At 40.9% G+C, this 25,724-nt stretch overlaps 1 protein-coding gene across 2 annotated transcripts; it reads left to right on the forward strand.

Moving 5' to 3' along the window:
• The first annotated feature begins 1,081 nt into the window (after positions 1 to 1,081).
• On the forward strand, positions 1,082 to 25,494 carry LOC102516568 (placenta-specific gene 8 protein). 2 transcript variants are annotated; one of them, XM_006190457.3, is made up of 5 exons: positions 1,082 to 1,231; positions 16,907 to 17,035; positions 18,750 to 18,874; positions 23,471 to 23,585; positions 25,282 to 25,494. In XM_006190457.3, exons 2-4 carry the CDS (start codon positions 16,939 to 16,941, stop codon positions 23,573 to 23,575), a joined length of 327 nt encoding a protein of 108 aa, XP_006190519.1. In that variant the 5' UTR covers positions 1,082 to 1,231; positions 16,907 to 16,938; the 3' UTR covers positions 23,576 to 23,585; positions 25,282 to 25,494. The 2 variants fall into 2 exon arrangements, with proteins under 2 accessions (XP_006190519.1, XP_032355006.1); XM_032499115.1 differs by lacking the exon at positions 1,082 to 1,231 and adding an exon at positions 12,740 to 12,864.
• Positions 25,495 to 25,724: the final 230 nt, after the last annotated feature.

Below are 25,724 nucleotides of genomic sequence, written 5' to 3' on the forward strand. Positions count from 1 at the left end.
TGTGAGCCCTTCCAGGACGGGAATGATGTCACCTCCCTCTTTGGTTTAGTGGCCTCGCTATGCAGTGGCTATAACTCACACCCCAGTCTCCTGAAATAATGTAGCACTGATCGTGCAGACATTCGGTTTTCTACTCAAAGGTATGTGTGAATGTTCGCAGATGAGGCAAATGCCCTCTGAAATAAATGAGCACCCAGGTACCCCTCTTTTCCCCTTTCACCTCCAGGAGCAACTCCCTCTGTACACACACCTTACCTAGGGTAAAACCGTTCTAGTGAAGTGACTCATTTGCGTTTTCTGTTCAAATCCCATGAAAGAAAATACGACTTGCCAGAGTCACACTAAGAGGAAGGAAGGGCATTTTAACCTCTGCTAAACTAACAAATTTTTAGTCAGCAACCGGAAACAATTGAGGTTTTTATTTACAATATTGTACATCTTATGAGCCTATCTAATGACTCATGAGGTGATTCATTCCCTCTCTCATCCCTCTGCCCAGTTCCTAAGATCTGCCCATTCATCTTAAGATTTCCTGCTAAAGCCATCCTTTGCTTTCCATCTCTGTTCAGGCCCCTGCCTCCTCCTTCTCTCTGTGAAATTGCCCCTCCAGTGGGTTCCCTGACGACAGTCATGCCTTCTAGAATCCAGACCCCACACTGGCACCAGACAGGTAGCTCCACATCCCACGCCACCCACCACCCTTCAATACCTTCCCTTGTCTCCACCACTCAGCTCTTGAGCTTGAACAGAAGTCTCAACAACCTGACGAGAAGGAAGGATGAATATATCGTTCGCCTTTTTGAGACCTAAGACCAGTTGCCCAGTTCTTACTTTTAAACGTGTTTCAATATCCTTAAATGCCTTAGGAAGTAAATGAATTATAGAAATCCTAAATAAATAAGCAAGCTTTGCGCTTTCATAAAATATTTTGTTGCCCAATCATAAATCAGTCTTGCTGTCTAAGGGAGCAGCGTTGTCAGGCAAATGTCACATAAAATAAATGGAATGAGATACAATGAGGTGCTCACTTTCTTAAAAGGAAAGCATGGATCCCCAGGCAGTAGAGACAACCTTGGCACAGTTCCTCTTTCCCAGATCTGCCTCCTAAGTTTCCACACCCCTAACCCCACCCTGCTAATTACAACCCTGGCTACAGCAACAAAACAGTCCTGTTCCAGAGGCTTCTCCTGGTTGATCTGGGCTGCTGTCCTCTGTAGATAACCTGAGTGTGGTAAGTTACTTTTGCAGTAATTTCCATGTAGCAAACCTCTTGTCTTTCTCTTTCATCTTCTTTCAAAAGAAGAAAAATTATTTTAAAAATTATAAATTACGGAGCCAGTAAAATTTTACCATGTATCAGGGAAAGGCAGAATTGAATAGTAGGTATGAATCATTTGCCCAGGTGAATTTTTGTTAAAACCCGAGTGTCTGCAACATGTAATTGTCTTTTAAATTAAATCTGACAGTGGTGATTCTTAAGAGTCCTGTGTATATCATGACTTTCTTTAAAATGCGCTAGTTGTAAGAGGAAAAACGTTCTTAATCATGAAAGAAGAAATAATTGTATCATCATTAAGACTGTTGTGTATAAACAGAATAGTCTAAATTCCTTCTAGAATCTGTCTTATTTTGTAATTGGTTTCAAACCACCTGCAATTTGGTGTTGAATTACTTTTGCCAGTGGTGGGGACACAATGTCTGCTTCAGTCATTTTGATGTGTATTATTATTTTATTGTCTGAAGTTCATTCTAAATGTCTCTGTTTCTATATAACAAAAACAATTTTTTGAGATCATCACAATCTGGCCTCTCGTTACCTTTCCTGATTTGTATCCTTGCTATTATTGTCACTATTACCAAGGCAGGTCTCTGTATTTTCACTGTTGAGGGGGGAAAAAAAGCTTCTCACTTGCATGATTTAAAGAAATGAGAAAAAAAGAAGCTTTTTTCCTCCATCTTACTTCCAGATCCCTAAAGGCAAATATATTTCTTAAAGATGGTTGATAAAAGGCAGAGGGTTTCAGGAGGTGGCGTTTCTGTTATGTAGATAGATATCTAACCTAGAGATTTTGAAATTGTGCATAGGAGACCTGCAGTTTCTATATTCATACATTTGTTCACTCATTCATTTTTTTAAAAACACTCATTGAGCATCTACTGTGCTCCAGGCACTGTTTTAGAATAAAAAGGTGAATGGCCAGCACCTGTGGAGCTCAGACTCCAGTAGAGACAAGAGACCTGAAAACAGCTGGTCTTAAGATACAACCAGGACCAGACAGGCATCTTGAGAGGTCTCAGACACTTCAACAAATATGTGGTATGCTGCCCATCCACACCCCTCCCTATGTAAGGAAGTCCAATATAATTGTGGTTATTTCCCTCAAAAGTTACTTTTATTTGAAGAAGAGGGCTAAATATCTTCCCCAAGCTTTCCCTCTTTTATTTCACTTTGTTGTTCTAAGTTTATTGGTGCCCTGAGGTTACGCTTAGTTTTACCTCTTGGCAGGTAGTCGACTCTAAGAATAACCCTAATAGCACTTGAACACCTTAGCAAAATGCAGAGGAAACTGGGAGGACTGAGCGGGCATCCATGGTCAGCCAATAGTTTTATTGAGAAATTAGCACCTGACACCACTTTGAAACTCAGTTGGGTTTTATGGAGGGAGGGAGGGAAAGTGGAGACAAATGCGCGTGAATTTAATGGCTGCCCCTCTTAGTGCACAGATCGTGTTCTGGAAGAGTACACCTGGAAACTCTTGGGAGAAAACATATTATATAATGTTTATACAATATATAATGCATATTATACATTATATATCAAGTGTTTGTCTAGGCTGCTGCCTTTCTCCTGAATTAAACTTGTCAATATTTAAGTGCTTCATGGCCACCAGGTAACTGTGTTTTCACCAAAGTTTTGAGATCCATTTATATTGACTAGAGCATTCACAAATGGTTTTGTAATCTTCTTAAAAAGTATTGGATGGGACTTGCCCAAGTTATAGATTACAGACACCACTCAGATTCGATTTTATAGCTAAGAAGCAGCACTGGCTTAACCCTCTTTACTTCCATCACCAGTGCAAGTTGTTGGTGTTGGGTGGCAGTAGGGGGCTCTTCCCCCAACCCCTTGCCATTAAAACAAAATCTAAAATCATTTAACAAAGTTGACTGTTTGCCAAAAAGTCTTTTCTTTTAAGTCAACCAAGTCCCTTCACAATGTTTGTGCCAAAGTAGATACATCTGTTAGCTGCCTTGACTTACCAGGTAAGTGATCTTCAACCCACGTGATTCAAAAGACAGATAATTCCATTTCAAATGTGAGTCACAGCAAGATTTAAAATACAGTTCTGTGCTTCATAGGTCTTCTGGTTCTTTTAGCTAAGACATTAAATCTGAGACATTTACAGGATTGCTATACTACAATGACCAGATATCAGACATGCCAAACATGGGTGAAGCCAAGCCCTCTGCAAGTCCAGGATCTGGTGATGCCCTCTTCCCCTCTTGGGATTCCCCACTGTTGAGCTCCTATTGGAGATAGAATTCCAAGAAAGATGTGAAGGGAGAAACAAATAGAACAAAGGCAAGACATGAGTCTGGGGAAATAAATAATTGCCTAAGAGAGGAGTCTGATTTTAGTTGAGGGCTTTCATGATATCTGCATATGAGTTGAGACTGCAAAGGTAACTCAAAAGTTCATTCACTCAACCAGTAGTTTTTCAACCTATGATTCTGCAGACAGAAGTAAATTATGGGATGAGCTGGAAGAACTCAGATTAAATTGTTTCTTAGAAAGACATTTTATGCTCCTTTATACCAATTCAAGAGTCATGGTAGAAGTCTTAACTAATTAGATAATAATTCTGAGCCAGAGCACAATGATTGGATCTCACTTCTAAGGGAGATGAATACTTGCTCCCCAGGTACATCAGAAAGGGAAGCACCCTTCTCTTCACTGTAGGAGGAATTGTTTTATTGCCACATTTGGGAGTATTCTTATTAAAACATGGTCCTGCACACAAATTTTTTTCATTAAATGGAAGGACATACATCACAAATGTCAATGGTGGTTAGCTTTGTATGGCAGATTTAATAGAGATTTTTTTCTTTTGATTGTGTGTGTGTGTGTGTGTGTGTGATTTTTAGACTGGTCTTCTTTGATCATGTTATTTGAGCTAAATTTTTTAAATTACACATGTTAGGGGTAAAAACTAAGTGGTAGGGGAAATATGAAGTTAGAAGGGAAATGTGTGTTTTATTTTTGTGTAAGAGACTTAAGCTCCACTACTTCAATACTCAAGTCATCATTTTGGATAGACTTCCTTTAATACAGTGATTCTCAACCTTCCCTGCGCCATGAAATCACCTGGGAAGCATTAAAAATCTCAATTCCAAGGCCACTAACCCCCTTTATTTACCCCGACCAATGAGTCAGAATCAAAATAGAGTCAAGTGGTTGGTATTTTTAAAAAGTCAACTCATTACATATTAAGATTCCATATTGCAATTTTTTTTTAACCTCTATAGCATTGACCAGGAAGTTACATTACTTAAAATTAGATTGCATGCGTGTTTTACTGCTTTCTTTTATTGTCACTTTCTTTTATTGGGTGGGTTTTGGTAACATCTGACATAAAAGTTTTCCAAGTTCTCTGGTGTAAAACGTTGGGACTTCGATCAGTCATATAGGCACATGTGATTTATTAGTGCACGCACAAGGTGGGCTGCTTAACAAAACACCATGGTTTGTTTTAAATGGATCGTTTAAATATCAGTTGTAGCCTGTGCTCGCTGATTCTCCTTTCTAAACTTCCCCACTGGCCACTCACTAAAGCAGTCCCAGAATGGGTTTCTGAGAAAAACACAGACTTTGCAGCAGGTACGCCTTTGCCGTACCTCCATCTTGAATCAGGACGGCCATCAACTCACCTCCATGCTACACCAGGGTGGCCTTCCATTCAGGCCTGTGTCCTGGTTGTATCCTTTAATTTTTATAACAATGCATTGCCTTATATGCCTTTCCTTCTGCGTACCTATTCCTACATATGATAAGCAGCCCCAGGTAGAAATATGAGCTCAGGTCCTTGCCAAGGTCTTCTGATTCAGCCCCACAGCTGCCCAACCCCTATTAAACCCCAGCTGGTGAAAATACAATTCATGGAGGGTTGTTAAAGAACATGCATCCATGTGTTTCACTGAACAATCTAAAAAGTCTGATTTTTAATCTTGAATCATCCCAGATTATCAGGGAGGTAAATACTTAGATGGGATCATTTTAGCTTCTCAGTGATCCCTTTCAGTGGTTCCACCCCAGTACTGTGCTTTAACCCTATATTAGGGAATAGGTTCGGGAAAGTCACTGTTGTGTTTATCACAGAGATACTGATAAAGGCTTGGCCAGTCTACATCGTCTATCTTTTTTTTTTTTTTTTTTTTTTTTGAAGCACTTGTTGAGAAATTTCTCTACATCTCAACCTGTTTTTATTTTATGGGCATGGTTAATCTCCTGAATGTTTGTGTTTCCTCTTTGCTTTGCCTGGTAGGAAGCTCAGAGTCTACTTTGCAGTTCATGTCAAGCACTGTATAGGAACCTTAAAGCAAGCAGTAAATTTGCTTCAGGCTTTTATTTTCCCTGAGCCTGATTTCTTCATTTTTGTATTTTATTATGTATGTAAATTTGTAAACTGCTGAAGCCTTCTTAAAAACAAAATGAGAGTATAAATCAGAATTTCTCAGCCTTGACACTAGTGAGTCAAATAATTCCTTGTTGGTGGAAATGGTGGGGTGGGAAGGGGAAAGCGGAGGGAGGGGAGGCATCCCGGCGTCCAGATGCTAGATGACAATAGCAGCTGTTCCCCTCACCCCAAGTCATGACAATCGGAGTGTCACCAGACATTGCCAGATGTCCCGGGGTGGGGGGGCAAAATCACCCCTGATCAAAACTCACTGGTATAAATGAATAAATAAAAATATTGAGCATGTAGGATCCCTGGCTGGGTCTGAAAATTAAACTGGTAAAGACAAATTGACAAGAGAAAAGCATGGAAATTTTATTTTAATTTTTACATGTACATGGAAATTTTCATAAAAGAATAAAGACCCAAAGAATTCACAAGAGCAGGAAGCTTTTATACTTTTTAGATAAAGAAACAATTAATTTGTGAAGAATTGACAAGACAAAGGGCTTGGCTCTAGGGGCACTAAATGGTGAGGAAGTAACAAGATTTGTTTATTCTGGCCCTAAATTCCATCTCTGATGATAAGAATGTCTCCCTTTCTCCTGATGCAGGGAGGGTACCTTTCACATGAGACATTCATCTCTTACTTTCAGGGAAGACGGGAAAGGAAGGGGCCTTCTTGCTTCTGCCATTTTCTCAAGCTCCTTCAGCTTGAGCTATTCAGTATGTCAAAGTGCCATATTTGGGGGTAGTTTGTTCTGAACTCCATCAAACACTTGGTATTTTCTAGGCTATGTGGAGGCCACTGTCTTTGGGGGGCACAAAGATCGCTGAAGCCCAGTGACTGCCCTCAGAAAAGCCTGCAAACAAAGAAGCAAACAAAAACCAAAAGGAGAACCTAAGTGCTCCGAATGCACATAATTGGGCATATCTCATGTATGAAGTTAGTATAGCTTCCTATAGCTTTCTTAATGACCCTGGAAAAAAGGAAGTGAAGATTATTATCATCATTATTTCAAGAAAAGGCACAGAGGTTGCCAAGTACCAAGGTTGTGGTTAGAGCCCACTGCCCTACTCCCAAGTCCAGTAGGCTCTCCACCACACCATCAAAGAGGTGAGCAACTTCAAAAGACGACAAGAGGCAAACCCAACTTGGAAAATTAGGAGTGGCTTCCTGGAAGAGGTGGCATTTGGGATGAGATGTTGACATGTATATGGGGAAAGCAGAGTCAAGAACTCACAGCAGGAGCAGTATAGAAGGAAAGCCTGCAGCCTGGTGAGGAATCTGGCCCGACTGAATGTGGGAAGGAGATGGTCACGAAAAGACTAGGAAGACTGAGAGGGTCAGGTTGTGAAGAGCTCCCGAGGGCAGGCTTACAGGGTTTGGGTGTGAAAAGGCAGTCTTTCCCCAGAACTGTGGATGCCTGACAGAACAAATTATGAGATAAAAGTAAAGAAGAAGCTTAATGAATTCGGTCACTAGACAGATTAGTGATAGTAGAAATACCAGTGAGGTCGTGGAAGGACCCAATTTATCACGTGCTCCTTATCTCCCCAGCCTCACCCCAAATTAAATGTTTTAGTGAGTCAAGTTCCCTTTACTTTCTCAATGAAAAGATGGTGACTCCTGGTGTCAGAAGAGTTTCCAGTCTTGAACCATCAAAAATACAATTAAGTGGGGGAGGAGGTAGCTCAGTAGTAGAGTTCATGCTCAGCATGCATGAGGTCCTGGGTTCAATCCCCAGTACCTCCGTTAATCAATCAATTAGTTAATTAATCCTAATTACCTCTCCCCTCCAAAAAAATAATAATAATAATAATCCTAAGAGGACTCCTAATCGAAGCATTACCAGACACGAGCACCATTTGAACATGAGGGAAAGTGTTTTGGAGGGACTTTTTTTAATAAAAATTATTTTGCTTCAATTAGAAAATGCCATGCCTGCAATTAGGTATAACCATTTTTTAATTTCTTTCGAACTGAGAGCTTTCATTGTTTAGGCTAAAATTTCAGAAATGACATAATTGGGGATACATTAGGCAGAATCCTGTTGGGGTGCAGACAATGCCAAATTCTGTACGAGATCCAGATAACTGGCTCCAGATGCACACTCAGACCCAGGAGTAAGAGCCACGCCTGCTGGGGAGTGTGGACAAGATCAAGAAAGGAGGTTCCCTGGGAAGGGCAGGATCTGAATGCATGGGAGACAATAATGGGAGACAAGGCTTCAGTGGGGTGGAAGCCAGATGCTGGTAAATGACTAATCTTTCTTCATGCCCAGTCTGTCAAAAACAAGGGACCATTTCCTCAGCTATGGGCCTAACATGGGGACTTCCCTAGGTTGGGCAAGTAGCCCTCTTCTCACCTCCCAGGTAGTGATCAGCGGCCTTTTGTTAGCAGCAATTCTTTAGCTTAAGTTAGGGAACCGCCATACCTTCAATTATGCGGAGTCATTTTTTAACTTCCTAATAACTGAGAGTTTTCAGTGTTTTGGCTATAATTTCAGAAATGACATCATAGAGAAGGAAAAATAATTTCCCCTCTAGTCCTCTGTGTCCCTGGCTGGGGCCCCTGTAACAAAAGAGAGAGCAATAGGAAAGAAACAGAAGTGTATTAACACGCCTATCTCACATAGGAGGGAGATATCCAGGGAAACGTGTAACTCTCAGAAGTGGTTTAGAATTCAGGCTTAAATACCATCCTCAGCTAAAGGCGAAAGAGAGACGTTATGGGGAGGTGGCCAGGTAAACAGCGGTCAGGTTTACTACGCAGGAAGGTGCCTTCTCCATTGATGAGTATCTTGGGATCTGGAGTCATCTTTCTTTCCTTGGTAGGAGAGGAAGACACCCTTAGAAACAGAAATTTCCTTTATGTGTATATATTTCCTTTGAAGAGCAACTTCTACTCTGTTTTCCGATCTTCTCCCCTGTCTGCTGTTTCTCAAAATAATCAGCTCAAAGTAACTGCTATCCTAAAGAGGCATATTTTGCGATGGCATTTCTGGGCTCGTGTGACAGAGAGACTGCAGAATTCTGCTTGAGACACACAGGTGCTGGGGAAAGGGGTCCACCTGCTCCAGACGTAAACTCAGACCTCAGACTAACAGACAGGCCTGCCATGGGGTGTTGGGTGCTGGAGAAGCTTGAAGTTATAAAAAGCAGGGCCTTCTCGAGTGACTTTATTTTACTTTCTTGTTCCAGAAAATGAGTTACATATAACCCATGGAATTATTTGGTAGGAAGCTGAAAGTCAGCAGGAGGTGGGTAGAGGAGAAAGGAAGGGGTCTAAATAGAGGGAGTGAAGGGCCCTGTGAAGACCAAATGAGGGAGAGTCAGTGGTCTTGTCTGCTCCCATCAGGATGGTTCAGACTGGCTGAGAGAAACAGAGCCACGCAGGACCCGGGCTAGTCCGTGAAATGCCTTGCATAAGACCGATTACTTGGTAGAATGGAAGAGTTCTGACTCTGCCTTTAGCTCACCTGGCTTTTAACTTCTTAACTTCTCCAAGTACCAGATTTCAAAATAGGAAGCCTGATTGTTATGTGGCTAGAGGCCAACAGCATGCAATAGATTGCGAAACATGGAAACTGGTAACGTAAACTGCTCAAGAAATTTCAGTTTTTCTTCCTTTATCCCATGAATTGTTTAATCCATGGATAAACCATTGTTTATTCCCAGAGGAAGTGCTCTTATGGGAATTTAGATAGAAATCAAATAATAAATCATTGTTGCCATTAGGATCCTTTGGGGCACAGTCTGGACAGAGGTGCTTCCCACACAACTTAGGAAAGCCCATTGTTTCTGTCTGTGCCCCACCACTTCCTGTTCCTGTGAACATAAGGAGCAGTGATAGCTGCCCCCACATTGCTATATCTAATACCAATCTCAATCCCCTAACCCTCCAGATAACACACAGGACACCCAGTTAAATTTGAATTTCAAATAAAGAACAAATAATCTTTTAGTATAAATATGTCTCAAATATTGCTTGGGACATACTTCTTCAGATTTAACTGAATATCCTGTATTTTTTTTTCCTAAATGTGACAACTCTATTTAATCATTTAACCATAATTTTCGTTTCTTCTCAATCTAAAACCCAGGCTCCAGCTTCTGAGATTCTTTAGCAACCTGTGGGTAAAAAGAAAGATAGTGGCCATACCAGGTATTGGCTGGGATGTGGAGCAACTGGAACTCTCATACATTACTGATGGGAGTGTAAATTGGTCCCACTGTTTTGGAATACAGTTTGTCACAATCTACTAACTGTAGGACCCAGCCAGTCCACTCCTAAGTATAGACGTAACAGAAATACATATATAGTCCACCTAAAGATCTGTACAAGAATGTTCATATCAGCACTATACATACTTTTGATGAGAGTCCAAACTGGAGACAGTATGGGGTGGCACAGATAAATAAATTGTGGTGTATCTACATAGTGGGATGCTGTACAGCAGTGAGGGTGAATGAACTACTGCTGGACACAACCTGGTTGACTCTCACAATCATAATTTTGAGCAAAAGAAGCCAGGAACAGAGGAATAAATAATGTTTATAATTCAATTGATGTAAGGCTTAGACACAGGCAAAATGAGCCTCTGGTGTTAGAAGACAGGGTAGAGGTCCCCTTTGGGTGGAAGGTTAGATTCCCAGTGAGGGTAAAGAGGGCTTCGGGGCGCTATCACCTTGAATTAAGCTGTGATTACAAGAATTGTGCACTTGGTGAAAATTCTCTAACTGTGCTTCAATTTCTGCACTTTACTTTACCCACATACATGTTGCCCTTCAATTAAAAGTTTACTGGAAGAAGAAAAGAGCAGGAAAACCATACAGGTTCAGCTGTTAACACAGGAACAATAAGCAGGAGAGAGAGAGAAGAGGCAGGTCTGAGGGGAGGGGGCACCTGGCAGGTCCTGCCACACAGAAGAGGCGTTTCAGAAGAGGATGTGAACAAATCTGTGGAGGGACCGGGGTCAGGTCATGATTCCTGAACTCCAGAAATCCCACCTTGAACGTTTTTGAACTCAGACGCCACGTGTTGAGTTTCATCCCTTACGAGGACTGCTTGACGGGCCTGTTGCAGGCGCAACGTGGGCACCTGCTGGGCAGCGGCTCTGGGCAGCCTGCAGGATCCCTCCCAGAGCTCAGGCTTCGTGGTGCTGTCGACGGTCTCTACACCATAGCTTCTCCCCTCAGCACAGTGGACATTTGGTGACTGAAAATTCTTTTCTGAAAAAATTAAAAAGCCTTGTGCTTTTCAGGATGTTTGGAAACATCCTTGGCCTCTGCCCTCTAGGTGGTCTGCACCCCCAATTATGACAGCTAAAAATGTCCCCTGGGAGGTGAAGTAATCTCTGAGAGAGAACCAGTTCTCTAAACATGCATTGTGGAACTCCAGGGCAAGTTTTTATTGACTGGTTTCAAGATATTAAAAATCCATACATAAGAAAGGGAGGATATTGCTCAGTGGTAGAGTGTATGCCTAACACAAGGTCCTGGTTTCAATCCCCGCTACCTCCATCAAACAAAAAAGAGAAAAATATATATATGCATACATACACATGTACGTGTAAGAAAGCAGTTAGTCACAAACCATCTAGCTTCCTGTAGTCCCAAAATTTACCTAAGAAAGGACATCCTAGAAGAACGCTTACCTTTCCTTCCTGATCCAGGCTTGCTCGTTTCAGCTGGCCAAGATTATAGTCCCTGATTGGTAGAGTTCAGTGGAAAGAAGACTAAAGGCTTGGAGTTCCCTAGAACTGAATTCACATCCCAGCCCTGCCACTCTGTCACTTGGGACACATGGCTTATTTTCTGTTTCTTTCCCTTTTCTCGGTAGCCTTGCTGGAGAACTAACCACATCTAACAATTCCTAGGAACCTAAAGGAGGTGGGACAGGGGAGGGGTAGTACCATGTTTCCCCCACAGAGCCAACTACTACTCTTTTTTACTTAACTAACATTCAAGAAGTATCTACCCTCTGCCAGGAACCACTCTGAGGGCTTTTCAAATATTAACGCACTTAATCCTTCTGACAACTTTGTAAGCTATGTATTGTTAGTATCCCCATTTCATAGATGAGGAAACTGAGGCATAGAGAGGTGAAGTAACTCACCCAAGGTCATGGAGCTCATCACTGGGAGAGCTGGAGTCTAGGGCCAGAGTCCATGACCTGACCCCCTTGATTGTGCTGCTTGGTCCACTTTCTCATCTTCTGGTTCTGGTAATATTTCCTGTGGGGTGCTCGCCATGTCTTTTCCCTGAAGAGACTAGGACAAGGGTGCAGGGCCAACACTCAGTCTTTGAGACAAGCCTCATTTTCCCATTGAGAAATTCAAGAGGGTAGCCCAGCGATCACGATTTCTCCTTGGCCATGGCACTTAACTTCTTTGCCTCCATTTTCTGGTCTGCAGTGAAAAAAGTCTTATCAGCCTTAGTTCCCTGAATGTTCTGGCCTGCTGTGAATATTAAATAGAGATCAATGTTAACTAGAGGTCAAACATGGAAAGCATAGGTCTCTCTACAAGTGAAAGCCATTGTCATGTTGGCAGCATATCACACCAGGCTTGTCTGTCATCTTTCACTGGCACTTAGACATCTCTCCCACGTAAATGGTGACTTGCAGTTTTCAAAATGTCTTCACATACATGATCTGATTTGAGCCTCCCAAATACTAGCAGTGACTAAAATCCAAGCCTTCTGATTCCTAACCCATGGGTCCTCCTAGCACCACACTGCCATTAGCCTCTGGGTGCTCTGCTCCCAGGTGCCTCTCCATACCATTAAATCAGGCATAGGCCCTGCTACTTGGCAACATTTAGTTTAAAACAGACACAGTGGTGCATCTGTCAAGTCACTGACACATAGGAAACACAGTGTTTAATAGACACAGTCTCATCACATTAATACAACAACCCAAAGAAGAAAGTTATATTGCATTCATTTGAAAGATGTTAAAACTGAGGCTCAGAGAAGTTAATTTACTTGTCCAAGGACACACAGAGGGTAGAAAATAGATTTGAATCCAGGGTCATTTGCCTCCACAGTTCCTAATTGTGATCTAGACCCCGCCTAGTCAAGGTGTGCACCAGACACCAGCACCACTGGCACCACCTACGAGCGTGTTAAAAAGTCTCCCTCTGGACTTACCGAGTCAGGATCTGCTTTCTCAACAGGCATTTAGGTGAGTCCTGTGCACGTTATAATTTAAGAACCATTGATCTCTGTTGCCACTCAGTGCAGCTCTATTTATGATATACAGAAGTACAAAATCTATAAACACGTATACACATCCATACACACATATATTGTAGTGCGTTTTAAAAATATACTTCTAACATTTTTACTTTAAGAAAGGGAATTTAGAGATTTAAAAGCAAGTGACATGAGTCCCTGCGTTAGATTAGGAATTGAATTAATAGCTACATAATACATACTAAGAAAGAAGTGATTTATACGTAAAGCAATGGCAGCATATGCCCATTCCAGGATTTACATCAGAACTTCTTATTTTTGAAACTTACACACTGGTATTTTTCTTTACATCAAATACAGAAAATTTTATCCTCACTCTAAACTCTTCAACACAACAAATATGTGTCCAGTGCTGTACAGTTATGAAGTCCTCGAAGAATGTTTAAGATACAGTCTTTGCCCTGGAGTAATTTTTAGCTTTGGGGTCTCTTGGAAACAACTTTAGTGTAGTTTCCTCTTTTTTTCCCCAAATTCTTAAAGTTGAACCCATGTACACTAAGCAGGACCTCGTGCATGCTAAGCACTCTATCACTGAGCTATATCCTTCCCCCCCGACCCCCCACACCCAGTTTTCCTTTTTGATATATTGGCTAGACCGATTTTGATTGGCTATACTGATTTTTTTTTTCCTTAAGCATTGTTTTTATTAAAGGAGCAATTTTCTGTTAAGAATATAACTTCATTGGTACTTTTTTTTTTTTTAAAGGAGGTACTGGGGATTGAACCCAGGACCTTGTGTTAGGCATACACTCTACCACTGAGCTATCCCCTACCCCACATATTTCTTTCTTTAAAAGTGCACACACACCCAGCAGCAGAAGCTTTCTGTTTATTTTAACTATACTGATTTTCCCAGTATATATTTTTTAAAGTAATGGGTAATTCATCCTTGAGGCCAGGGATATATAACAGTCAGAGTTTAACCACGCATTACCTGTACAATCTATTCTTATCTGTAACTATCTCTTGGATAGTAGATTGAGTTCATATCATGTGCCAAGTCTGATCAAACAGTAGTAGCATTCTATACCCTGTCTTGCGAAGGATTCTAAGATATGTCAAGTGAGAATATTCTGGGATCATCTAGCAATGTCTGCTTCAGGTGTGGGAAGGAGATCTAGAGGTACACCAGCCATGCATTGCCATCCGTACACTCTGACCCTGCTTCTTGCTCCAAAAAGCTGATGTCTTTACTCTTCCTCATGCATTCCACACTCTTTCTTTCCCCTGTGTCCTCAAGTTATTTCCACTGCTTAGAATGTCTATTGTCTATGCCCAGACAAGAATCCCAAACCCTCCAATCAGCCTTCCCCAAATTCTTCAAAACCGAATGATAATTCTACTTCTGTTACTTTGGAGGGAGAAGGGGAAACAGAAAACAAAACACTCAGTCCCAAATCATATGTTTGGACTTCTTCAACTCAGGGCCCTGGGTCAGATGCTTCTTTTCCACCTCCCACGGGACCAAAAAGATTCTCGGTACAGACTTGTTTTGATTGAGATTAAATACCACCACTTTCTTTGCGAGTTACACTTGTCCTTCTGGAGCTATGCAAGTGTCTGCAGTTTTAGGTCTTTTATTTCACTACTGGAGATTACCACCTAATGAGTTCTCTTCTTTAGCTTCTCTTACTTATTCAAAAATTCTGTTATACCCTCTCTAGCTCTGTAACTACACCCAATATTAAAATAAAGCCAGGCTCACTGAATAAAAAGATTTTGAATGAAGTATGCTTTTCTCTTCTTGTCCTCCCCTCTTTGGTTTGGTTCTCAGAGGAATCAGTGTCTGAGAAAGGAGTCAAACAAATATGATTTAGATTTAAAAGCAGTCAGATTAGGCAATAATACTTGTGGTCCCCTTTACCATTCTTGGTTGTTTGTTTTTTTTTTTAAATCAATTCATCTCCCTTAAGAAGCACTTGGGTACTTATTAAACATACAGATTCCTTAATCCCTATCCAGACTTATTAAATTAAATCCAAATTTCTAGAGATGTGTCATTTTTAAAACCCCCTCAAGTGATTCTTACCCACATTAAAGTTTGAAAAATAAAAGGAAAATTTGCCAATTAGAAGCAAGTTTTCTCTTGTATTTAAATAAGTAATATCACAAAAGTTATCTAACAAAACGACAGTGGTTTTCTAAGATGGAATGGCTATAGACAAACCGGGGGAAACAACTGCTACTTAGAATATTTTAATTAATAAGACTTCATTATAACAAGAATCAAAACACTTCTATACACAAACTAAAAAGTTTATGTCTTACCCTGCACAAATTTGAATTCACTTGATTAGGCAAGGCAATACAAACCATTCTCAAGACTTTTAACCAGCATTTCTCTGCTAATTCATTCTTTCAACAATATTCATTGCGTGTCTGCTGTGTGCCTGGCGCTGTTGTAGGACTTTCTGGTCAGCCCTTTATTACTTTCACCTCTCAGTTAATAGTCTGCATCACCACGTAGCCATATATTTTCCCACATTATCAGCAAAGATATCATTACCCTCTGAAATAAAGAAGAGAGAGAACTTCTGATTCTAGTTAAATATTTATCTACACCTTGCAGTTTCAAACATGATTCCAGGTGTGATTTGACCATAATTATACAGCCTTCTCAGTCTCAGGCGGTTTTCCCTTTGTGTCATAAAGCAAATTCTTGGTAATACATATTAGAGGTACCTTTCTAAAGCAGTTCAAAGTGCCTTGGCATTTATTGTTCTATGAACTTCCACTTTGAGGCGACTCGGCTGTTGGTGGGAATCAACTGATAATGGCCTCGGGCCTCTGGAGACAAAGCAACCAGGAGGAAGAGCAGGGCACGGTGAAGAGCTAAGAACACTGATTAGGAAGGACTGAGAAAGAGTGAAATGACGTGAACACAGTGGTCCCCAGAACCAGCTGTATCAGGATCGCCTCTTAAAAACTGTACACACGCATTGTCCAGCCCCGGCTACGGAATCAGAATCAAGTTTCTGTATTTTTAACCAAGTGCCAGGGATGAACGTAGTTCACCGTCAGGACTGGGGAGCATTATGGGAGAACCTTTGATGGGGGCCTCCCCTGGGAGCACAGTGGAGGAGAATTGAAGGGAGCAGAGTAGAGGGATAATGCAGGTGGGGTCTGTCTCACAACCCATCAAGGGGAGTGTTAGAAGTGACCAGGGACCAAGACTACAGAGCACAGCGTTACAGTTTGATTTGAAATAGTAAAAGAGAGAGTTTTAACATTACTCATTAATGAAATCAAAGTTTCTCTCTTGAGACTTCTGGCTGGGTAGCAGCTCACAAGCTATAACTTGATGACCAAATGAAATATGAAAAGTATTGGCACCCCTTTCATGGACACTGTTTCCCAGTGGTTTTGCCACAACTAGGTTTTTTAATGGGACCTTGAAGCCTCTTTTTTCAGATCCTGACCTGACACCTTCACAAAAGGAGATTAATGTTTTTAAAGTAACCTAGGTCTTGTATTAAAACTTTAGTTCTCAGGATACCACTGATAATTAAGCAATGAATGCTGACATTAGCTAGAAGCATCTATTTTAATAACAACAGTTTTATGGAGAAGTAAAGAACGCTATCCCACAGAGAGCTCTTAAAGAGCAACTGATGTAATGTCTGTGGAATAGCTTTGTAAGAGTTGATTATACTTACTATTCACTAGAGACACTTCAAATGCAAAACAGACATTGTTCAGGATAGTTGTCTTGAAAACAGCAAAAAAAAAAAAAAAAAAATCACTTTGCTGATGAAAAGAGAGATTAGTGAAAGGAGTGAAAAACAGAGAAACCAAACAACCTGAGAAAGGAACCCTCATTTCCTTTCCTTTACACTTTTAATTCTCAAATATCAACAATAGTCTAGAAAATAATGTGCTAAGTTAGGGGAATATGTCTTCTGAATGGCTCTCTACATTGTATCCAACCGGTACAGTTAGGGGTTTAAGACTTTTTGGTTTTGTTTTCACAGGCTGTCGTGCCCTTTTGACCTTTGCCTTAAAAATGAATCCAGTTGTTTCCCAGCCAAGATATGGTGCAGGGGCCACGGCTAGTGACTGGCAAACCGGCATGTTTGACTGCTGTGATGACATAGGAGTTTGTAAGTGCATACGGTTGTTGCTCTCTCCAGCCTGCCGACATCATAAAAATCGTTTGTGTGTCCTCTTACTGAGTTCCATGTTTTAGTTAGAACTTGGGAGTCACAACCTGGAAGCCCAGGGGCGGGTTTTGCCTCCGGATGTGTTTCATTTGTCCCATGCCTAGTCACCCCTTTTGCTGCATTAATTTTAGAATAGTAAGATTCATATAAAAATCAGATTCCAAAGAAAAATCTAGTGTTCCAATCTAGATCTCCAAATTCTCTTGACAATTTGGGAAATCTGGAAAGAGGTGTCTTCATTCTCAGCTGGTGGAGGTGGGCTGCTGTGGTGTAGGACCCGACCCCATTCAAAGGGACCTTCACTCTGCAGTTTGCCATATTTCCGTCCACCAACCATTGTGGCTTTTTCTGTTTTGTGGGTTTTCCCCAAGCTATTTCACTCATTTATTTTACCAACCAGGCCTTGAGTTTTGGAGCCCTGGTCATATCAATCACCTTTTTTTTTTTTTTTTTAAATTTTTTGCAGAGGGAAGTAATTAGGTTTACTTACTTACTTTTTTCATGGAGGTACTGAGGATCAAACCCAGGACTTCACGCATGCTAGGAGAGCACTCTACCACTTGAGCTATACCCTCCCCTACATCACTTCTTTTTATATTTTTCATCTCTTTAGTATCCCCGTGGTCTTGACACGTTTCTCCAGTCTTCTCTTTGCCTTTTCTTTTCCTCCGGAGCTTTATCTGTGTTTCTGGCTTTCAGTTATGTTCTTGTGGCTCTTGTGGCTGTCCCATTTCGGGAAGCTTTCAGGTTTCTAGCTTTCCTCTCTTAGAATTCTTTCACATCACCAAAACATTCTTTTGTGTGAGACAATTTCCTTGTGTGAGGCGACTGCCCAATGAATTGCCAACATTCTCCCTGTGGATTGCCTCTGTCTTGAGAAACAGCCTCTTTTTTTGGATACGGTGGAAGTTTCCAGTTCCAATGAGATATAGCCTTTTGCTAAAACAATCAAAAAACAGGGGCTTTCTTATCTTATCTAGGGTACTGCCATATCAAAACTCCACCCCTGAACTTTTCAAAATAGACTTGTACTCAGAGCATGTTTGAGAACAGTTTCCTGATTGCTGCTATTTTAAGTCCTTTCGTGTGTGTGTGTCTTATACAGACTCCTTCAGGTAAAATTTCAGTATGATTTTTAAGTTTTTGATGCCAGTATCCCTTAATTTCTATTTGCTTCCATCCTCATAACAATAATAAGGCTCTCCTCTTTGGCAGAATGACCATCTAGAATCTACTTCCTACTGCTTTTCTCATGTTGGCCCTAAGTATTTCTTCACTCAGCACTTTCTGATCCTAAACACACTCCCACAGTTTTCAAAGGGTTCCTCAGACATCCTGATGCCACAACCTTCCCATGCAAACATGATCCAAAAGTAAACACGAGCAGGGAAGAAAGATAATTTGCACGTGCTCAGAGCCTCAAGGCAAGAGCTTTTGCAATTAAAACTGATCTGGTATATGACAAGCCAATTTTCCCCGCATCCTGGACTATGGGGTCTAGAAGCAAGACATAAAGAGCCAAGTGACCCCATTGTTTTCGCAGAGTGTCCATGAAGGCCATTTCCTGTGTGAGGATCTTTTTGAGAGTGCTATGATTAAGTCAAACCACGGTGCCCTTGACTAATTCCTCTATGTAATTTCACCCTGCGCTCAGGCCTCTGTGGGGCTTTTTTCCCCCTGTGCCTTTCATGTCAGATCGCCTCTGACATGAACGAATGCTGCCTGTGTGGAGCAAGCGTCGCCATGAGGACCATGTACCGGACCCGATATGGCATCCCGGTGAGTCACCCGTACCCACTGTGAAGTGGGAGCCCAGGCGGCCGGAGGCCCTTCCTTCAGTCTGACTGGGCCTCCGTTTTTGCCCTCCTCACCGTCATGGCTTGACTCTAGTCTTTTTTCCACTACCATCTAAAATATTTTAAGTGACTTACAGGGGCCATGCGGCTATCTATACTTTGGAATATATTCCTAATAAAATCTTTTATTGACCCAATAGATGTGTCTCTGGAAAAGTTGCTGGAGGTGAGCAGGTGAGGGGCGGAGATCAGCGTAAAGTCCTTAGTCTCTCCTGGCTTTACTCAGAGTCAGAGCGAGGACCCTGCAAATCTGCAAAGTGGGTGACAGTTGCCAAGGAGGCCTTGGGTTAACAATGGGTGTGTAGTGGATGCCCTCCGAGCTGGCACATTCGTCTCATTGGTAACCCATAAGCCAGTGCTCATCCATTCAAAAGAGAGTATTGAGCACCTAGAACCTTGTTAGGTCTTAGGCTGATACTCACTCATTCAACAGGGATTTACTGAGTACATAGAACAGGCCGGGCACTATTGCAGTTGCCAGAGACACGTCAGTGAAAAAGAAAATCAAAATCCTTGTCTTCAAGGAGTTTATGATCTGTTTTGTGGGGGGAGGATTTTTATTTTAACCTAATTTCAGATTTAAAGAAAAGTTGCAAAAATGTTACAAAATCTTCCTGGATACCTTTCACCTAGATTCCCCAAACATTAAAAATCTGCCACATTTTCTTTATTTTCTCTCTTTCCTCTGTGTGTCTATGTACCTATGCTAATTTTTTCTGAATCTTTTGAGAGCAAATTATAAACTTGATGCCGTTAACTCTATTTCAATGTGTATTTCTTAAAAACAAGGATAATCGCTTACATTATCACAAAACAATTATCAAAACCAGAAATTTAATATCGATATAGTACTACTAGCTAATCTATGGGTGTTATTTAAACTTTATCAATTATCCCAATAATATTCTTTAGGTGAAAAGGAAGTCAATCTGGAATCACAGCATTGTTTTCACTTGTCATGCCTCTTTCTATGACGGGAGAGAGTTTCTCAGTCTTTCTTTGTCACAGATCAGCTATTTTGTAGACTACTCCTCAATTTGCCTTGTCAAATGTGTCCTCATGATTAGACTTAGGTTACACATTTTTGGCAGAAACTCCACAAAAGCGATGTTATGTTTGCCATACATCACATCAGGAAGCACATGATATCATGTGCTCCACTATGGGTGATGTTAACTTGGATTCCTTGTTTAAGATAGTGTCTGCCAGGACTCTCCACTACAAAGTTGCTATTTCCTCTCCATAATGGATAAGGATCCGGCAGAGAGATGTAAATATCCTGTCCCTTCACCCACTGGTTCTAACACCCTTTGAGGATTTTTGCCTGAATCAATTATTATGATGATGGCGGTCAGTGGTAGAGTGCACACGCGCATGGGAGAAGACAGCTGCAGTGTAAGTAGGTGGAGTATATAGGATGCTGATAAGTGCTGCAGAGGAGAATACAGCAAGGAAGAAGAATAGAGGGCTGAAGGGCTGTGATTTTACATAGACCTAAGTAAAGATCTGAAAGGATGAGAGGATGACTCATCTCAGGAGGGTCCAGGCAGAGGAGAGAGCCAGAGCCAAGGCCCTGACGTAGAGCTTACTGGAGTGTTCCAGACCCATGCAGGCAGCCAGAAAGGTGGAAATAGAGTGTGTGCACACAGGTGGGCGTGTGTGGTTGGGGGCGGGGGATATTAGAAGAAGATGATGTCAGAGCATTAGCAAGAGTTAGACCTCCTAGGGCATTGCAGACCATAATAAGAACTTTAGTTTTTACTCTGAGTGAGCAGGGAAGCCACTGGAATGTTTTTAAACAAAGAAAGGATATGATGGATTTGTATTCCTGGGAACTTAGCCTCTGCCCCTTGCGTTGTGACCAAGAGCAAGTGATTAATCTTCCTAAGCCTTGGTTCCCCCACTGATAAAATGGTAATAATGCTGCCTCTCCCATGGTGGTGTGGTAAGGGTCACATGAGGAAATATGTGGAAAGGACTTAGCCCTGGGCCTAGCAGGCAGTAAGTGCTCAGTAAGTGACTATGTTTTTGTTCTTGTCTCAGCTGTTTTCTCAGGCAGGCTTCCTTCCTCCTGTGGGTTCGCTCAGCCGCCTGTCTCAGCATTGCTGGCCACTCTCATTTATGCCACTCCCAAGGCAGCATAACACAGCACAGGGGTTCTTTGTGACTGTACCATAAACTCCTCAAACTCTATGCAAAGTTTCAGGTATATGGAGTTATGTGTATGGGTGTGTGGGTGAGGTTCCCAAGGTGGTCTATAATGGCGTAGAGGAAGGGGCACTCAGCTGGATTCTGGAGCTGACAGTTCTGTGCACAGCTCAGCAAAGAGCTAACTTCTAAGACTCTCCGATAAGTCATTGGGCGGCTTCAGTTTTCTCATCTGCATGAGGAAGTTGTGCAGTATGATTTCTAAGGTCACTTCTAGGTCTAAGTTTCTATGACATAATCAGTTTCCTTGGCATACTTTGAATAAGTGTATTTATAGACTGTGTATCTCTGTTCTTCCTCCTTAGAACAAACCTGGAAAATGGCTAGTAAATCCTAGGGCTGATTTGTATAATTCAGGCTCTCTGCTTTGTTTCTCCTTTCCATCTATGCAAACTTTTATAGCACTGCCCCAACCTAGCCTCTCTGCCCCTCCCTTCATGGACACAGGCAAGAAAGCATCCTTTTGCCAGGACCCCAGTCTCTGCAGGAGAGAAGGAGAAAGAAAATGAACAACCACTCCTATGTGCTGAGACATTATCTGGACACATATTTGCTCATTCATTACCTACAAACTCTGTGTTTTGGGGACCATTATCAGCACTTTATAGATATGAAAACCAGGAATGAGAAAGCTGAAGATCACAGAAATCTAAATGCTGAAATTTGGGCTCAAGTTTATTCTGACTCCCAAGGTCTGGTTTTTCCCACTGGACCACCTTGCCTTCCCATTGGTGTGTATTCAGCCACGTACCACAACTCATTGGCTTATTTGCTCAATGATTCTGTAAATGGTGCTCACAACAAGATTGCTTTTTTAACAGCTTCCAAGAAAGTAAAGCACCGTTCCCCTTTACCAAACAGAATCGTGACAGCAGAATCTTTGTTCCTGGCACCCGTTCCCTGGGAAGATGCTCTGGTCAAGGTGTTTATGACCCTTATTAACTTCAGCATGGTATAAACCTGTAGTTCACTTCCTCTTACTTTGAAAAAAAGAATGTTTTTTCTTCTCTATGGCCTCTGTATTATGAAAGACTTTAGAGAGTGTTTTCTAAAAGTTCCCCTAGGTTTCTCAGCAAATAATAGTGGACTTTTCCCCTCTAAAAGCTGCCCATGGTAAAAGACAGACATAGGCATGCTGGAACAGAAAAGTAATTACATCTTTGTTGAATGAGAGTATCTTCTTCTTTGTAGCATATTTTATGTGTGCAATCAATGTTGGTTTAATGAAGGTTTAGAGATTAAAAGAATAAAAAATAATGAACTAAAGAATGGACAAAAGGTACTATGAAGAAAGGATTTGGATGATTTATCATGGAAAAACAGAAGGCCAAGAGACTGAACTGTTTTCAAGCAGAATATCTGTTCTTCCATCTGTTGAGATGAGGGTCATAACATCAGAAAAATGTTTACACTGTTACCTAGTTGTCCACTCTTTGGCACATGCTTCCTCTGTTAGATGAGACTCAAAATCACTGTCACAAGGGAAAAAAATGTTTATGAAAAATAAATCATTCATAGTCTCACTGTTTAAGAGCTCCTAACCCTTATAAACTAAGTCTGCTATAGATCTCTCTCTTTCCCACTCTCTTTCTTTCTGCTCGCATTGCACATTGGAAATTGTATTAAACTCAACATTGTAAAAAATAAGTGTAATCCAAAAATGGAGCCCAAACTGATTTCAGTCAGTCAAGACACATGGTCATAGAACCCAACTGTCAGATTGGACTCCCCCGGATCACCCAGAGAGATGTCAGTGAAAATGGCTAGAGGGCTACAAGGTGAGGCCTGGTCTGGCACTATGCTCACAACCAACTGGAAAAATTGATGCATTACACAACTGGCTTTAAAGGGAACCATCTCACCTCAATATATATAAATGCATGCATACATACATACATAACATACATACATACAAGGATTTTTTTCTTTTAAAAAAGGGAACCATTCCACTTCAATAAAAATTAATTAATTAATTGATTTAAAGTTTAAAAATATTCCAGAACAGATGCTAGAGAACTGGGCCTGGAATTGTAAACTGCAGATCATTTGAAAAGGTCTATGTTATGAAAAGAGCACTGGCTTGAGGAGAGAAAGACTAATCTCTGCCACCAATTTGTTGTGTAATCTTAGCAGGTCAATTGGCTTCGCTTGGTCCTCAGAAGAATAGGGATAAGAGTACAGAATTCTCATGATAAACAAGTGACAGAAAATGTATGTTTTAAAGAGGCTGGAAAAGCTATATGAATGCAAGGAACTGTGTGGCCATATTAATAGGCTACATATTGATCCATTTATTTGTTTTTTTTAACAGGGATCTATTTGTGATGATTTCCTATGTATGACGTTTTTCACTCATTGTGCCCTTTGTCAACTCAAGCGAGATATTGAAAAAAGAAAAGCAATAAATGCTTTATAAAAGGTGCTTGGTAAGTTGGTGAGAATTCTTTGATTTATGAGGATCAAAACAAATTCTCAAAGACATCTCTGATTTCCTTGGTACCCTCACAGACACATGAGATATCCCTTAACAAATGGAGGGTAAATGGCTTTAAATGGCCAGTCTACACCAGTCAGTTGGGAGTTAGCTTTCCAGAACCTGGGTGGAGAGGGCTGAACCTGTTTGGATAAGAAGGAATTCTGTGATTTGTTAAGATGTCTGCCACGGGTGGAGTGGCCACGTGATGTACCAGATAAACATGCCACACGTCTTCCACGCTTATCTTAACTACACCCTGATTTAAGGTGGTGGAGGTATGTGTATGACAAAACATTCATTTCCCGAAGCCTAGATATCAGGTCCACTGCTGCCAACAGTTACCTACTGAGATGTCATACTGAGTGTGACTGTGTAACGTATCTAGTTACAGGTTCTTGTCAACACCACAATATTAAAATAGTAATTCATTCTCCAAAGTGGTGGAAAGCTGTGTTAGTCTCTGTAAGTTAAGTGTGGCCAATTCACCCAGTTATCCAAAATGCCCAAAGCTCCCATTTAGGAAGAAGAGTACTGACTTTTTGGTGGTGGTATCACCAAAGTTGGGCAGCTACTCATTTGCCTCATTTCCTAAGTCCTCCTGTCACGTATTTAATCTTCTCAGTTCTTCCTGTTTTTCTTAAGGCAATGGCTTACCAGTCCTGTCTTTCCATCTCTTACTGTCAGTCTCATGGAATTTGTAATCAAAGTTTCATTTTCACCTGGAAATGGCTCTTCTCTGTAAAGTCCATCTCCCAAGAGGCCTTTGAGAGTGCTTGATCAGGACGGCACATCCATCTGCATGACTGGCTGACGCGGGCACAGTCTGTGTCTCTCTTAGCTATTTTGCCACATGCGGCACAAAATAATGTCCTCTTCATGAACATTTTAGTTCATGTCATTTCATTTTAGTACCATTTTAATATCCAGGTATTAGTCTTCTGATTGCTTTCCTCAGTGACGGAAGTGCTTTACTCATTTTCAAGCAGAGTCAAGATGGTGAGCCTTCTTATTCTTTTTTCCTCCTTGTACCCTACCTCCTGAGAATCAGTGGTTGTTTCTCTTCCCAAGCAGTGATGTTTCTTTAAAGCCTTATGTTACCAGTGTGACTCAGAATTGGATGCCCAAGTAGACCTGAGGGAATTGGAAGGTGGCAGTTTACTGGGTCTAGTCATCCAGCCAATGAAAAAGATTGTTTTGGGGTCTCTGCCTTTTGGAGTCTCTTACCTTAGCATGCTTGATGATTCATTGACATTTGGTAAGGGAAGTTAGCTCTGGCAATCTACAGAGCATTCTGTTGGTTTACCCAACCACCTAACGGCAGTGCCTGCCACATAGTAGGCACTTTAATAAATACTGTGGGTAAATAAATGAACCCAACTTTCAAGCAAGGAATCATAATGAGACTCTAACCTGGGGACTCATCTGAATCTTAACTAGTGGTCATGACCTTTCCAAATAGATAGTAGTGAATCAGGGGCCATTATTTGATATAGATTTTAAATATGTAGCAATTTGGTAGTAGGGTAGCAGGAAATGAAGTTTTAATATTTGGAAGAAGATAATATAAAGAAAGATGGAATGATAAGTCTTCATTCATTCATTTATTTATTCTTTCTTTTCTTTTCTTTTTTTCCTTATCTCTACAGGTCAAATTCACGTTGTGGTAAAAGAAAATACTGGAATGAAATCCTGCATCGATTCAGTGCTATCTCATTTCGAATCTTAGAAATTAATTCAACTAATCATACAGTTTCAAATGGCTTCAAAACATTTTTAATTTCTGGTTTATTTTGAAAGAAATGTATTTCCAATACGGTTTTCCAAGATGATTGCCATTAAAAAATTAATTTTGTCAACAATTTGTGTGTCTTTAAATATTGCTTCATGGAAAATTACAATATGCTTTTTTTTTTTTTAAATGAACCCAAGGGTTGTCAAAATGTAAAAGTTGAATAATGGGTACATAGAAATTCTTTATTCTACTTTTCCACCTTTACATAAGTTTGAAAATATCCAGAATAAATTTTTAAATATTGTTCAAGTAAAAGGCTTTTATTATTTTAGATTTTCCCTCCACTGGGAGGCCAGA

Source organism: Camelus ferus, chromosome 2 (assembly GCF_009834535.1).
Source record: "Camelus ferus isolate YT-003-E chromosome 2, BCGSAC_Cfer_1.0, whole genome shotgun sequence".
Taxonomy (NCBI): domain Eukaryota; kingdom Metazoa; phylum Chordata; class Mammalia; order Artiodactyla; family Camelidae; genus Camelus; species Camelus ferus.

Bases quoted from the DNA above. Each gene is read 5' to 3' on its own strand.
- LOC102516568 (XM_006190457.3), top strand. From the start codon at position 16,939: ATGAATCCAGTTGTTTCCCAGCCAAGATATGGTGCAGGGGCCACGGCT. The intron at 17,036-18,749 runs GTAAGTGCATAC...CCCTGCGCTCAG, and splicing joins CTGTGATGACATAGGAGTTT to GCCTCTGTGGGGCTTTTTTC. The intron at 18,875-23,470 runs GTGAGTCACCCG...TTTTTTTAACAG, and splicing joins GGACCCGATATGGCATCCCG to GGATCTATTTGTGATGATTT.